The following is a 12,101-nucleotide window of genomic DNA, read 5'->3' on the forward strand; positions in this document are numbered from 1 at the left end:
AGGAAGCTGAAGAGGAGCGCGGCCGGAGACTCCCACGCCTGAAGCAAGCCCCGTCCGCGCCAGGCCGGACTCCGGGGCCGGGCACAGCGCCTGCGAGGGCCGTGCGGCGGCCGCCCGTCCCGCCCGGGCCGGGGGAAGGACAGCGCTGCCGGGATCCGGCGGAAGGGGCGGGCGGCGGCGGCAGCGTGGGAGCGCCATGGGCCGCAAGAAGAACAAGAAGGGTTCTGCCCGCGAGGGGCGGCTGGTGGTGACTTTCGACGAGAAGCAGCGGAGGTGAGGCCGGGCGGGCCCCGGGCGCAGGCGGGGAGGGCGGGCAGCCCCCGGTGGCTGAAAGCCGGGCCGTTCTGTGTTGTCGGCGGCAGGGAGTACCTGACCGGCTTCCACAAGCGGAAGGTGGAGCGGAGGAAGGCGGCGCTGGAGGAGATCAAACGGAAGCTGAAGAAAGAGCAGAATAAAATTAAAGAGGAGGTGAGGGAAGGGTCTCGTGTGCCCCCTCGCCAGGGCGGGCCGTGAGCGGGGCCGGAGGGGCGGGCAGAGGCGCCCCATGACCTGTTTGTGTTCCTCAGCGGCACCAGGAGTATCTGAAGATGCTGAGCGAGAGGGAGGAGGCGCTCGGTACGTGCTGGGCGCTCGGTGGGGAGTGAGGTGGGCGCCCGTGCTCCGGCAGCCTTGGGTGGGTGTTGAGGGCTGGGGCAGGGATGCTCACACGCTATCCCACAGCTGCTCGGGCCTGTCGTGTTCCCCAGACAAGCTGGGCAGCAATCTGAGCAGTGACCCCGCAGCCCTCTGTCCCGGCAGTCATGGGGGTTGTACAGAAAGGAAGGAGCAGGAGGACATCTCCAAGGTGTCACCAGGTCCCCTCAGTGGGGAGAAGGAGCTTGCCCTCCAGGCTCCAGTGCCAAGCCCCTCTGCCCTTTATCCCTGCATGCCAAGGCCGGGTGTAAGCCCAGCCCAGCGTGGTTCATAAGAAACAGGTGAGTTTATCCTGTGAAAAGTTGGGCACTTTGCAGTGTAGGATTTCTTGTGTTCCCAGAGGAGGCTGATGAGCTGGAGCACTTGGTGACATCGCGGACGGAGTCTGTGAACATCGACCACCCAAACCACATCGTAACAGTGACCACCATCAGCGACCTGGACCTCTCGGGGGCACGCCAGCTGGGACTGACCAGCCCCGTGGTAAAGCCTCTTGCTACTTCTCTGTGTCACCTGTACACACTCCTGGGGCTGGTGAGGTAGGGCTGGTGGTCCCTGAGTATGTCCAAGGCCTTGCACAGCTGGCTGGGAACAGGGATGAAGAGGGAAACTCATAACTTTTCTTTTTTTCCACAATTTAAACTGGGCCTCTAAAGAGAAGAAAATGTTCTGTATGAATAGCTCACTCCACACCTCTCTGGAACCCTTTGCTAGTCCCAGCTGACCCTGGTTAAATGAAAAGTGTTACTGGACTTGATTGCAACAGTGTAATACTTTAAAAGCTGATACAAGACAAGCAGCAAGATTTCAGACTTTGCCGAATGGTCCGTCCTTGACCTCTTTCCTGTGTCCTGTTCAGAAATATTACTGTTAGCATGAGGAGGCATTTTTCTCTCCCTAATCCCATGCTTGGACCACAAATAAGGAAACCATTCAGTTCTGGTTGTGGTCACTTTTATTCTCAAAATACATTGTAACTAAGAGCTTGTATTTGTTTCTTAGAGACTCTCAGGTGTTGGTTGTGCTTATATTTTTAAGGTCATCTAATCTGAAAGTCCACTCAGAGACGTCTTGGTGGTAATTTAAGCAAAAGCCAAGACCTTTGGTTCATTCAAGTTTAAACTTCAATCACATGGCCATTAAGATCATGCTGAAGTTTTTGGATCTTGGGGTGGATTACTGTAGCACATCTCTAGTTGTGCCCTTCTGTGGGACTGTGACAGGAAACCTTGGCACTTGGACAGCAAGGGGTGTGGAGGATTAAGAAATCTTCATCTGTGACTAGTCACAAAACAGGATGAAACCAAGAAGGCAGTGGAAACACCAGAATCACAAAAGTGCTTTCTTGTTAAGGGAAAAACGGATGGATCGGAAGAAGAGAAAGGGGAAGAGGTGGTGAACAAGCCTGTGAGAACAATGCCTAAGAAGTCCAGAAACCCCTTCCTGTCTGAAAAGTACGTACGGATTGCTCCATGCCTCTGGAAGCTGATGGCAATGCTGGGTTCCGGGACGCGCGGTGCGGTGCGGTGCGGGCCGGCAGGGGGCGCTGGCGGAGCGCGGCCCGCCCGCCCCGCTGAGCTGCGCTGCGCTGAGCTGCGCTGCGCTGCGCTGAGCTGCCCTGAGCTGAGCTGCGCTGCGCTGCGCTGAGCTGCCCTGAGCTGCCCTGAGCTGCGCTGCGCTGCCCTGAGCTGCGCTGCGCTGAGCTGAGCTGCGCTGAGCTGAGCTGAGCTGCGCTGCGCTGAACTGAGCTGCGCTGCGCTGAGCTGCGCTGCGCTGAGCTGAGCTGCGCTGCGCTGAGCTGAGCTGCGCTGCGCTGAGCTGAGCTGCGCTGCGCTGAGCTGCGCTGCCCTGAGCTGCCCTGAGCTGCCCTGAGCTGAGCTGAGCTGAGCTGCGCTGCGCTGAGCTGAGCTGCGCTGAGCTGAGCTGAGCTGCGCTGCGCTGAACTGAGCTGCGCTGCGCTGAGCTGCGCTGCGCTGAGCTGAGCTGCGCTGCGCTGAGCTGAGCTGCGCTGAGCTGAGCTGCGCTGCGCTGAACTGAGCTGCGCTGAACTGAGCTGCGCTGCCCTGAGCTGCGCTGCCCTGAGCTGAGCTGCGCTGCGCTGAGCTGCCCTGCCCTGAGCTGCGCTGAGGTGAGCTGAGCTGAGCTGCGCTGCGCTGAGCTGAGCTGCGCTGAACTGAGATGAGCTGCGCTGCCGCCACCCCGCTGAGAGGGCTGCGCTCCGTCCGCACCTCACACCCCTCCTTCACCGCCGCACGCTCTGCAGCGAGCAGAGCTTGTCTCTAGGGTTGAAGGTCGGAGGCTTCTAAAGCTGAAAGCTAAGGCATTCTCCGCATTTTTCAGTAGCCAAGTTTTACGGCTGCTTTGAGGGTGTGGAGAGTTGCTTTAACTCTGTGGGGTCTGGGCACCACGATGCTCACAACATTAATTTTTGTTGTCACTGCGCATGGAGAGTTGCAGGTTTCCTGCATAGCTTAGAGTCCCTCTGGGTCTTGCTGTGTCTGGCATCCATTCCTTCTGGGCCACACAGAGCTCTCCAGATATTGTGGTGGTGTCGCCTTGCTTCTGCAGGCTTTGGTCCCCAAACACTTTTCTCTTTCTGCCCTGCACAGAATCTCTTCTCTTACTGCCACGCTGCACATGCACAGCCAGAAGAAGACAAAAAGAAAGAGATCCCAACGCGGGCAAGGCCCACGTAAGAAAATCCAGAAGTCCTGCACAGGGCGAACCACCAAGACACAGCGTCGGAGGCTGACTGGCAAAATGGGCCGTGACCAGGATTAACAGAGAATCTAACGTTCAGACCACCAGCTGGGACAGTGCTCCACATCTGGCCTGCTGCTCTTTGGGGCCCTGTCATTGAGGGCAAGCACCTTGTTTACATGGCATTCTGACTAGCCATTAACCCAGGCCAGTTCAGCCTTTCTGTAGCCTCCTGAGCACTGGCAAGGGTGGCTAGACACTCTACCCATTTATTTTTGCAGTGATCTCCAGCTGAGTGTCTGGGTACCACAGAATCTTAAAAACTTCTGCTGAAGGTTGTGTTCTCTATTTGGCATAACCCTTCTGTCCTTGGCCCCCCCTTTCAGAGCTGATACTTGGCTTTATCAAAGAAGGGGATCTGGGGCAGAGTGCAACAGGCACATCATTGTCAGGGCAATTTGAGAGATTTGGGAGAGCTCTGCTTGCACTCCTGCATCAGTGTCCTGGCATTTCTGCTGTGCAGTAAATCCTTTTTCCATGGAGACGTGGTGTCATCTTGTCTTCTGTGTTTCTTCACCACACAACACAGTGCCACACCTGAATGCAGGGGTACTTTTTGTTTGGTACTTGTGCCAGGTGAAATTGGGTATCTTTGTGAATAAATTTGAAGTATTTTGCTAAGAAAAAAATAAATCTGTGACTTATTTGAAGCATAGTGGAAGCTATGCTAACGCCAGTACCAACTGGAGAGTGGGGGAGGTAATTCCTGGTGTTTAAAGGATATTGAAATCCACTGGTGCTTGGAAAATGGAATAGCTAGGAGCTATTTCTGTGGCAAGGCAGAGCCAGCTAGAGCAGGAATGGCTCATTCCATTGTCTGCTGAATATGCCGATCGTAACTGCGATAGCTCAGGGGAGTATGAAATGCCCTAATGCCCTTGCTGTGTGTGTGTGGCCCTCTCCGGGTGGGAGTGGCACGGGCTGCCCTTGTCCTTTACCTCAGGGTTGCTGCAGTTATTAGCAGCTAATTGCCTTTCTTCTTAGGACCTCGGTGTATGTTTTTTACTGTGGTTGCCCTCAGCAGGGGAAGAAAAAAAATTGTATGGTAGGGATTTAGGAATATCCGTGGCAAAACTGTGAGTGAATCCTCTGAGGAGGAGAGTGAGCCCAGGCAGTATGCTGGCCTCTGTCCTGGAGTATTCTGCCTCTGTCAGCCAAGCCTCCTCCCATGCCATGTGTGCACTGAAAAGGAAATGACAAAGAAAGAAAAGGCCTGTGTGTCCAAAACCCACACCAGAAAAATTTGCAACCCAGCAATGGGCAAGTAAATAGATTCCTCATGCCAGAAATGGGAGAGAAAAGAGTAAAGCAGTGCCTGAGGCTGCATGGAGGAACATCAGAACAATGCTGACGGCCACCAGCCACTAAAGTGAATGGCACCAGCCTGATGTATCTCTCCATCGTTCCTTGTAGGGTGTGCACACAGAGCTGTTCTCCACAGTGTGTTAAGGAGGAGGGTGTGATCTCAACACTGACAGCAGCAGCACAATTTCTGCTAGAGGGAGGCTTCTGGAGAGAGCCAGGCAGCGCATGACACACGTGTTGTGGTAAGGAATGGGGTCCTCTTGCACTTCCCTTTCCCTTCTGAAGAAGGTAATTGCTGAGGAAGTGGACACTGTTATCACTGGTGTCTTGTATGCTTGGATTCAGAGTCCCACCCTGGGCTGAGTTCTTGAGCACTAACACAGAATAAACTCAGTCACATTATTAAGGTGTGTGTGTGGTTTTCTCACCTCACCTTTTAACGCTGTCTTAAAGACCGCTCCAGAAAGGTCATGGGATTTGATGGGTGAGCTTACCTATCCACCTGTCTCACCTGGGGTTCTTGGGTGTTTCAAAGCTGCAAAAACACAACTGGACTGAACTGGATCTCAGCCAAAGTATCCAAGAGGTCCTGTGTGTGGAGTATAAATTATTTCTTGTTCTGGTTTGGGAGTTACATGCTCTAGAGCATTCTGTTCTTGGTGGGTTTGAGAGGGATGAAGGCGATAAGGAGAGGGAAGTTCTGTTTGGAGAGGTGTATCACACCGAGGACACTGCAGCTCAAAGCTAGAGGACAGGGTGACGTCCTTAGTCTGGATCATGCAGCAGCTTTCCCTTCCCTCCAGGACGTAGTGCCTTGTGGTGTGACTGTGGGCAGAAGGTGACCTGTATGCTTCCTCACCCGAGGAGTTTGCTCTGGAGCTGGGATGGCCACTGTAAAAGAAATATACTATCTGTTTGAGAAATCTGCTGGAGTGTGGAATGTGGCTCAGTTCCCTTCCCCAGCCGTAGCAGCCTGGCATTGTAGCTGGGACAGAGCTGGATGACCTCATTGTATTCCGGATGAGGTGCTAAGAGTGGCTTCAGTTTTTGTCATTTTGCTGCCAGGTGATCTAGAAGAATCTCACTTTTAGTTTGCTGTTTCCCTGGCCTAGTAACATTTTTGAGCCTTTCTCAAGTGTCAGCTGAAGTCTCCAACAGCCCCTTCCACACTGAAATCTTTCAGTTCCTGCTAGAAAATGAGTTTTCAAATTAAAAAAAAAAAAAAAAGTATGGAAAAACTGAGAACAGAACTGTTATTTCCTATGCAGCATTAACCATCAGGATTGTTCACTACACTATTGATTTCTCCATTTGATTGATTAAAGCTTTATTCTGTAATGTGAATTACTGACTCAGCCCTAGTCTGTTGCTTTTGTTATGCACAGGGTATACAGTCAGGCTACCCCTGGATATATTGAAGTGAGGATATGAGTTTTCGCACACAAGTCAGTGAGTGAAGTGTTTGCCAGACATGTCACAGTTCATACCAGACTCTGGCTTAAAATTCTTCTTTGCTGCTTCCAGTTGTTTTCAAGATGGGTTTGAGCATTTTGGGGTTTCTTCCTCCTCTTAGCTGCTCAGGAGGAGGCTGCTTCCAAATGTAAGGTACTTGAAAAATATAAGGTACTTGCAAAAATGAACATGCTAGTGCAGTTGCTGCTCCGTAAAGGAAAAGCAGAGACCAGCAGCTCCCTGTGAAGCCCCTTTTCCACAGGCGTTTCGCATGTGGCTTTGCAGTGAGGTCACATCGGGCGCCTGCACATTGATGTGCACATGCCCCAGGCTGGCACAGAGATGCAGGGCTTTGACATGGGCTGCCACACTGGGACTGCCACACTGGGACTGCCATGCCTGATGGCTTTCACTGGCTAGGCTGCAGTTACACACACATACACATACAAAAATATAATTGGGATTACAGAGGATCAAAAGCAGACTGGGAGCCAAAAAGATCAGACAGTTGCGGGGAAATTGGAGCACAGCAAAAGGGAGGAATGGGAGTGTGTGCATGAGCTGTGTGATAATCAGTGCACTGTAGTTATTGCTTTTGTCGTGTATCAAGCTCAAGGCTGTACTCAGTACAGTCACACCGCTGCTTCCAGCGCTGTGTTCCAGAAACGAACTCGAGGAAAAAAATTACTGGAAGAGTGATGAGAACTTTCAGGGACTAAAAGGGAGCTGAATAATGGGTTGTGTGAGATAGATAGGTTTGAGGGGTGGATTGCAGACTGCCCCTAATGAATGAACAAAAATTGAAATTGAATTTTTTGTAACTGTTACCAGCATCGGGAAGAGAAGGAGTTTGAATTGTAGAAGGAGCAGTGGAGGACAGATTTTAAGGGCGTTCTGCTAGAAATAGCGAGGGTCAGGCAGGCAGGGCTTGTTCTTGGTAGGTAAAGCCCACGTTAGTCAAATCTCTCTGAGTGCTGTGGGCAGGCATGACCTGCTGTTGGAGCTGTGCTGGGACACGGTGGCGTTTGGCATCTGTTTCAGCTTCGGGATAACTAACTCTTGGGGTGCTGCCCCGGAGGAGCAGCGGGCAGCCCCTGGGCAGGCGGTGGGGCGGTCCCTGGGGAGGGCAGAGGCCGAGCCGCTGCCGCTGCCGCTGCCGCTGCCCGGGCCCAGCCCCGCCGCTCGCCCGCTGCCCGCGACACGTGGGAGCCCGCGCCGGGGGCGCCATGGCCGCGCGCCGCCGCCGCCCAATCAGGAGGCGGTATTCAAATCACTGCCCGGCGGCGGCCAATCAGAGGGGAGGGGGCGGGGCCGCGCGCCCCGCCGTTCCCACGGCGAGCTTCATTGAGGGGGGAGCGCGGCGGGCGGCGAGGTGCCGGGAGCCGTGGGGAAGCCGAGGTACTGGGGATACTGGGAGCTACTGGGAGCACTGAGCACGACCGGCTGCATGCATGCCAGAGGCCCTGGGGATCGCAGCGTTATCCTGACAGCAGGCCCCAAGGGATGTGGGGAGTGATGATTTGCCCATCGAGGGGGCGGCCCCGCTGCCCCTGCCGCTGCCGCTGCCGCTGCCCGGGCCCAGCCCCGCCGCTCGCCCGCTGCCCGCGACACGTGGGAGCCCGCGCCGGGGGCGCCATGGCCGCGCGCCGCCGCCGCCCAATCAGGAGGCGGTATTCAAATCACTGCCCGGCGGCGGCCAATCAGAGGGGAGGGGGCGGGGCCGCGCGCCCCGCCGTTCCCACGGCGAGCTTCATTGAGGGGGGAGCGCGGCGGGCGGCGAGGTGCCGGGAGCCGTGGGGAAGCCGAGGTACTGGGGATACTGGGAGCTACTGGGAGCACTGAGCACGACCGGCTGCATGCATGCCAGAGGCCCTGGGGATCGCAGCGTTATCCTGACAGCAGGCCCCAAGGGATGTGGGGAGTGATGATTTGCCCATCAGGCCGTGGGGTACCAGGGGTTCCAGCCACGGGTGGCAGTCCATGGGCAGTGGCGGGCAGCGATGTTGGCGTGTTTTGTGCTGCATCCCTGGCAGGGGAGTGCTTAGGCTCCTGTCAAGCATTTTGTGTGAACAAGTAAAGCAAACATGCCCCAGTGTGAGGAAGGATGCTGCAAGGCTGGCACCTAGTGCAACTTGCTGTACTGAAAATGGGTGCACTGACAAACAAAAGTTATAGCTTTGTTTTGGCAGTGACGTTTGGCCTTCGTTGTTTTGAGGAGCAGCCGTAGCCTTGATCAGCTGCTCTGACTCAAATGTCCATGTTTACGGCACCAGTGGCATGTTCACCTCTCAGATGCTGGTCTGATTTCCTGTCCTTCTGTTGGTGCCCCCTCCAGGAAAATTAGGCAGAACCCTCCCAGCTCAGATCACATTCTCAAATCTGAGGACTCACTCTCAAATCTTGCAGGACAGAGGAGGTTATGGTGGGCAGGATGCTTGCAAGAAAACAGAACAGAAATGTGGATCCCAGCTGTTGTGCTAGCAATGCTTGTTACCCTTCAGTTTTGCAGTCCGCTGTCCTACAGGTCTGAAAATTTTAGCAGGATTAACAAGAGTCTCAGTGGGTTTCCAGATTTCCTAAACTGCTTAGAGCCATCCCTTTATGACCAACATAATTAAGAAGAATGGTTTAGTTTTTGTGGTTTTTAAGGGAGAAAGAACACTTCCATCAAACAAAATAGCAGGGCATGTGCATCATTCCCTCTGTTCACAAGGACTGCCAAACAGAGGAGAGTCAGCAGTCATTTCAGAGAGCAGTGCCCCTTCTAAAAGAGGTCTCTGCTAGAGACATTCTTTTATTACCTGTATTTCTATGGATCACCTTGTACCTGGGTTCCCTTTGATTCCACTATTGACAGTTGGGAGCAGCAAACTTCAGTCTGGAAATAACATTCCTGCTTCCACAGCTTCTTCTGCTGCTGTTCCTTCCTCCTTTTTCTCCTGGCTGGCCCCTGCCAGCAGCCCATCAGCCAAAGATCTTCGTCCCTGCTATGCACAATGTCTGGTTCAGTGGATGACGTGCCTTGCATGAACTTTGAAGCCAACATATTTGCAAAGAGCCTGTGCCAGCACTGTTTCCGAGCCGCAGGGGCTCACCAGCATGCTGTCCAGGTGAGCTCCTCCATCCCACCTGCAGGCTATGGACACTTCATTAAGGGCCTCTTTACTGGGACTGCACCTGCCTTTTTAGAGATAGAAATCCTTAAGACAAAGGCTCAGCCATGATTTCTAGATTTCTTGGTGGGGAAAATCTCTATGAGGCATCCCTTTCCAGGCACAAGAATGCTTCATTTAACTGTGCCGTACCAAATCTGGGAACCAAGCTGAGCAGGGAAGTGCTGGACACTGGATGCAAGGGGCTTGATAGCCTTTCCCTGGAAGGGAAAGCAGGGGTGTCACAGATGCAAAGCTACAAGGAGGGAACTGGAGCCTGGCAGAGCAGGGACCCGCCCTGTATTAATCTCTGCTTGACGCTTGCTGGCATTTACAGCTTTGCCTCACCTTAAATACAGTCCTGGTCGATTCTCTATGGCCTCAGCTGTTGGCTTGGGGCCAGGGCTCTGTTCTGTCCCTGAGGCAGCTTCAGCAAGATGCTCCCAGTGGAGAAGGCAGGAGAGGGGTAAATCTCATGGGGTTTTGTGCTCCAGATACCTTGATCTGACATGATGCTTTGGGACAGGACTGGACACACAAGGTACTTGGCTGTCTCTGACTGGGCAGCAGCTGGCTTCATGTTCACAGAGGGTTTCGTGTTGTTTGACGTCCTCCAGGAGCGACTGGCCGGGGATGATGAAATAGTAATGAGCCTCCCTCTCTCTCTCACCCTCTCCCCCTCTCCTCCTGGCCTTGGGCCCTCTAAGGTTACCTCAGCCCTTCACCCTCGATCTGCTCAGAGCTGTCAGCTCTGAGTGAATCCGGGTGCAGGCGAGACGCTGGAGGGAAGGCGGCGCAGACAGCCGGCTCCCCGGAGCCTCCCCCACTGCTGCTCATAAGCCCCGCAGGTAACGGGGGCCAGGGAGGATGCTGAGACGCCTGCAAGCCCTGACAGAGAGAGGCAGAGGCTGGGACTACAGCCTTTTCTGCAAAAATCTTCCTTCCTCTCGGCTCCACTGCCTCTCCCTGAGCTATCCTGCTGGTGAGGGAGAGCAGCTACCAGCAGCATCAGTGCCGACATGGGGGGGCAGATTCCCTGACCCCTCATGCACACATGCAGTCTCTGGGATGTCCGCAGCATTCAGCATCAAATAGGAGCGTGCTGGGCCTCCCTGGCCTCGGTGTAGGAGAAAAATCTCAACGGTGGGCTGGGAGAGATATCAAGAGCCCTGGAGGCCAGGCTGCTCTCAGAGGAGGTAGAAGGAGCAGGCATTTCCAAGGGGCAGCCTCCATCCTCATCCTTGGCACGCTGACAGCACCATTGCACCCCTTTTTCCTCGCAGGATCATGGCACGGAGGTCACAGGGCGAGATGCCTGCAGCGACGCAGCCCCAGGAGAGCCCTGGGACTCCCTCCATATTTTAGCCCCGCAGTGCGAGGTATACGTGTGTGTGGGCCCGGCGGAGGGCACGGAGCGGTGAGTACCAGCCGGGAGCCCTGCTGCTCCAGCAGGCCCCTTCGGGGGGAAGAACGGAGGAGGGGGAGCGGGAAGCCAAGCAGGGGGAAATCAGCTGCCTTTTTCCTGATGCTCTGCACACTGGTGCCTGGAAAAAGGTCTGAGAAACCCCTGTGCCATGCCCTCTAACCATTCCTCTGGGCTGACCCTGGAGAGGTCAGGGGGCCCCTGAAAGAGTCTTCTTCATCCTCATTCCCTCCAGAGCAAGGATGGTGGTCTCAGGATCTGCCAGCCTCTGCCCATCCAGTAGAGACTGAGTCAGTGTGGCTTGGGCTGCCAGTGCTGTCACTCGCCCCTGAGCTCTGTGGGCTGTGGTGACCACCAGCTGTCCTCTCTCCCTGCCCCACAGCTGGCACGAGAGCAGGCGATATCCCCCACTCAGCCCCGGAGCTGAGGGCGAGCACAGAGAAACTGGCACCGACCCCAGCGCCTGTGCTGAAGCCAACTCCACGCTTGCCAGGGTGAGATGGGGATCTCTGGTGGTTTGGGTTATTTTGGTCTCCCCAGCTCCCTTGGCCCTTCAATGCCGCTTTTGCTGGGCCCATTCAGCAGGTTCCTGGGCACACAGGCATGTTGAATTTGCCCCTCTGGCTCTCCTGCCTTGGGCAGATGCAAGAAAGAGCCCATCATGTGCAGGGAGGTGGATTTGATGATCCTTATGGGTCCCTTAAAACTTGAGATATTCTGTGATTCTAAGGGGGGATCAGCTGAGACTCTTAGTTCCCACAATGGAGGCTCTCCCCCTAAAGAGCTCATGAGATTTGCTCTTGGATACTCCCATGTGGACTTTTCTATGTTGTTTCTTGCCATCATTGGTCTGGCATCATCTTACAGATACAGAGCTCCTTTTCGGGTTCCTTTTTACCAGCAGCTTTGAGCTGAACGGGCTGTAAGTTTTCATATATACTCTTACCTCCTTCCAGCCCACAGAAGCTACTAGTCCCCATTGCAGAGATCTGCCCTATCTTGTCTCCCAGGAAGGGGAAATGACCCGGCTGTGGGACAACACTTTGGGATCAGGCAAACGGGACATGATGAGCTACTTGGGCCATAAGGAGGAGGTGCGGTCACGAGCCCCACAGGCAGACAGCCCCAGGTGGGCTCAGCCTGTTCCCTCTGGATCCTGGGTGAGAACTGAAGCCCAGGGCTTTAGGAAAGAAATCTGTCCACTGAAAGCAGGTACTCTTGGTTTGCTCCTGTGTGAGATCCTGGTTCTGGTTTGCTTTCCACCCAAGGGTCTCTGAGGTTCAAGGCAGATCTCTGTTTAGGTTTAGCATCTCTTT

General features: G+C 54.7%; 2 protein-coding genes across 4 annotated transcripts; both read left to right on the top strand.

Moving 5' to 3' along the window:
* The first annotated feature begins 89 nt into the window (after nucleotides 1–89).
* Nucleotides 90–4,074, top strand: NOL12 (nucleolar protein 12). The gene is made up of 6 exons (XM_041481528.1): nucleotides 90–273; nucleotides 363–468; nucleotides 567–615; nucleotides 1,034–1,176; nucleotides 2,047–2,147; nucleotides 3,303–4,074. The coding sequence occupies exons 1-6, from the start codon at nucleotides 197–199 to the stop codon at nucleotides 3,472–3,474; spliced, it is 648 nt and encodes a 215-aa protein (XP_041337462.1). The 5' UTR covers nucleotides 90–196; the 3' UTR covers nucleotides 3,475–4,074.
* A 131-nt stretch (nucleotides 4,075–4,205) lies between these two features.
* Nucleotides 4,206–12,062, top strand: LOC121361125. 3 transcript variants are annotated; one of them, XM_041481524.1, is made up of 6 exons: nucleotides 4,206–5,000; nucleotides 9,116–9,320; nucleotides 10,646–10,779; nucleotides 11,168–11,279; nucleotides 11,653–11,707; nucleotides 11,796–11,994. In XM_041481524.1, the coding sequence occupies exons 1-5, from the start codon at nucleotides 4,984–4,986 to the stop codon at nucleotides 11,698–11,700; spliced, it is 516 nt and encodes a 171-aa protein (XP_041337458.1). In that variant the 5' UTR covers nucleotides 4,206–4,983; the 3' UTR covers nucleotides 11,701–11,707; nucleotides 11,796–11,994. The 3 variants fall into 3 exon arrangements, with proteins under 3 accessions (XP_041337458.1, XP_041337456.1, XP_041337457.1); XM_041481522.1 differs by lacking the exon at nucleotides 11,653–11,707 and having other exon boundaries at nucleotides 11,742–12,062; XM_041481523.1 differs by lacking the exons at nucleotides 4,206–5,000; nucleotides 11,653–11,707 and adding an exon at nucleotides 7,961–8,017 and having other exon boundaries at nucleotides 11,742–12,062.
* The last annotated feature ends 39 nt before the right edge of the window (nucleotides 12,063–12,101 follow it).

Source organism: Pyrgilauda ruficollis, unplaced genomic scaffold (genome assembly GCF_017590135.1).
Source record: "Pyrgilauda ruficollis isolate IOZ18807 unplaced genomic scaffold, ASM1759013v1 scaffold56, whole genome shotgun sequence".
Taxonomy (NCBI): Eukaryota; Metazoa; Chordata; class Aves; order Passeriformes; family Passeridae; genus Pyrgilauda; species Pyrgilauda ruficollis.

Coding starts and splice junctions, on each gene's coding strand:
- LOC121361125 (XM_041481522.1), top strand. Junction 10,780..11,167: donor CCGGCGGAGGGCACGGAGCG/GTGAGTACCAGC, acceptor CCTGCCCCACAG/CTGGCACGAGAGCAGGCGAT. Junction 11,280..11,741: donor CCAACTCCACGCTTGCCAGG/GTGAGATGGGGA, acceptor ACCTCCTTCCAG/CCCACAGAAGCTACTAGTCC.
- NOL12 (XM_041481528.1), top strand. CDS start 197: ATGGGCCGCAAGAAGAACAAGAAGGGTTCTGCCCGCGAGGGGCGGCTG. Junction 469..566: donor AGAATAAAATTAAAGAGGAG/GTGAGGGAAGGG, acceptor TGTGTTCCTCAG/CGGCACCAGGAGTATCTGAA. Junction 2,148..3,302: donor AACCCCTTCCTGTCTGAAAA/GTACGTACGGAT, acceptor TGCCCTGCACAG/AATCTCTTCTCTTACTGCCA.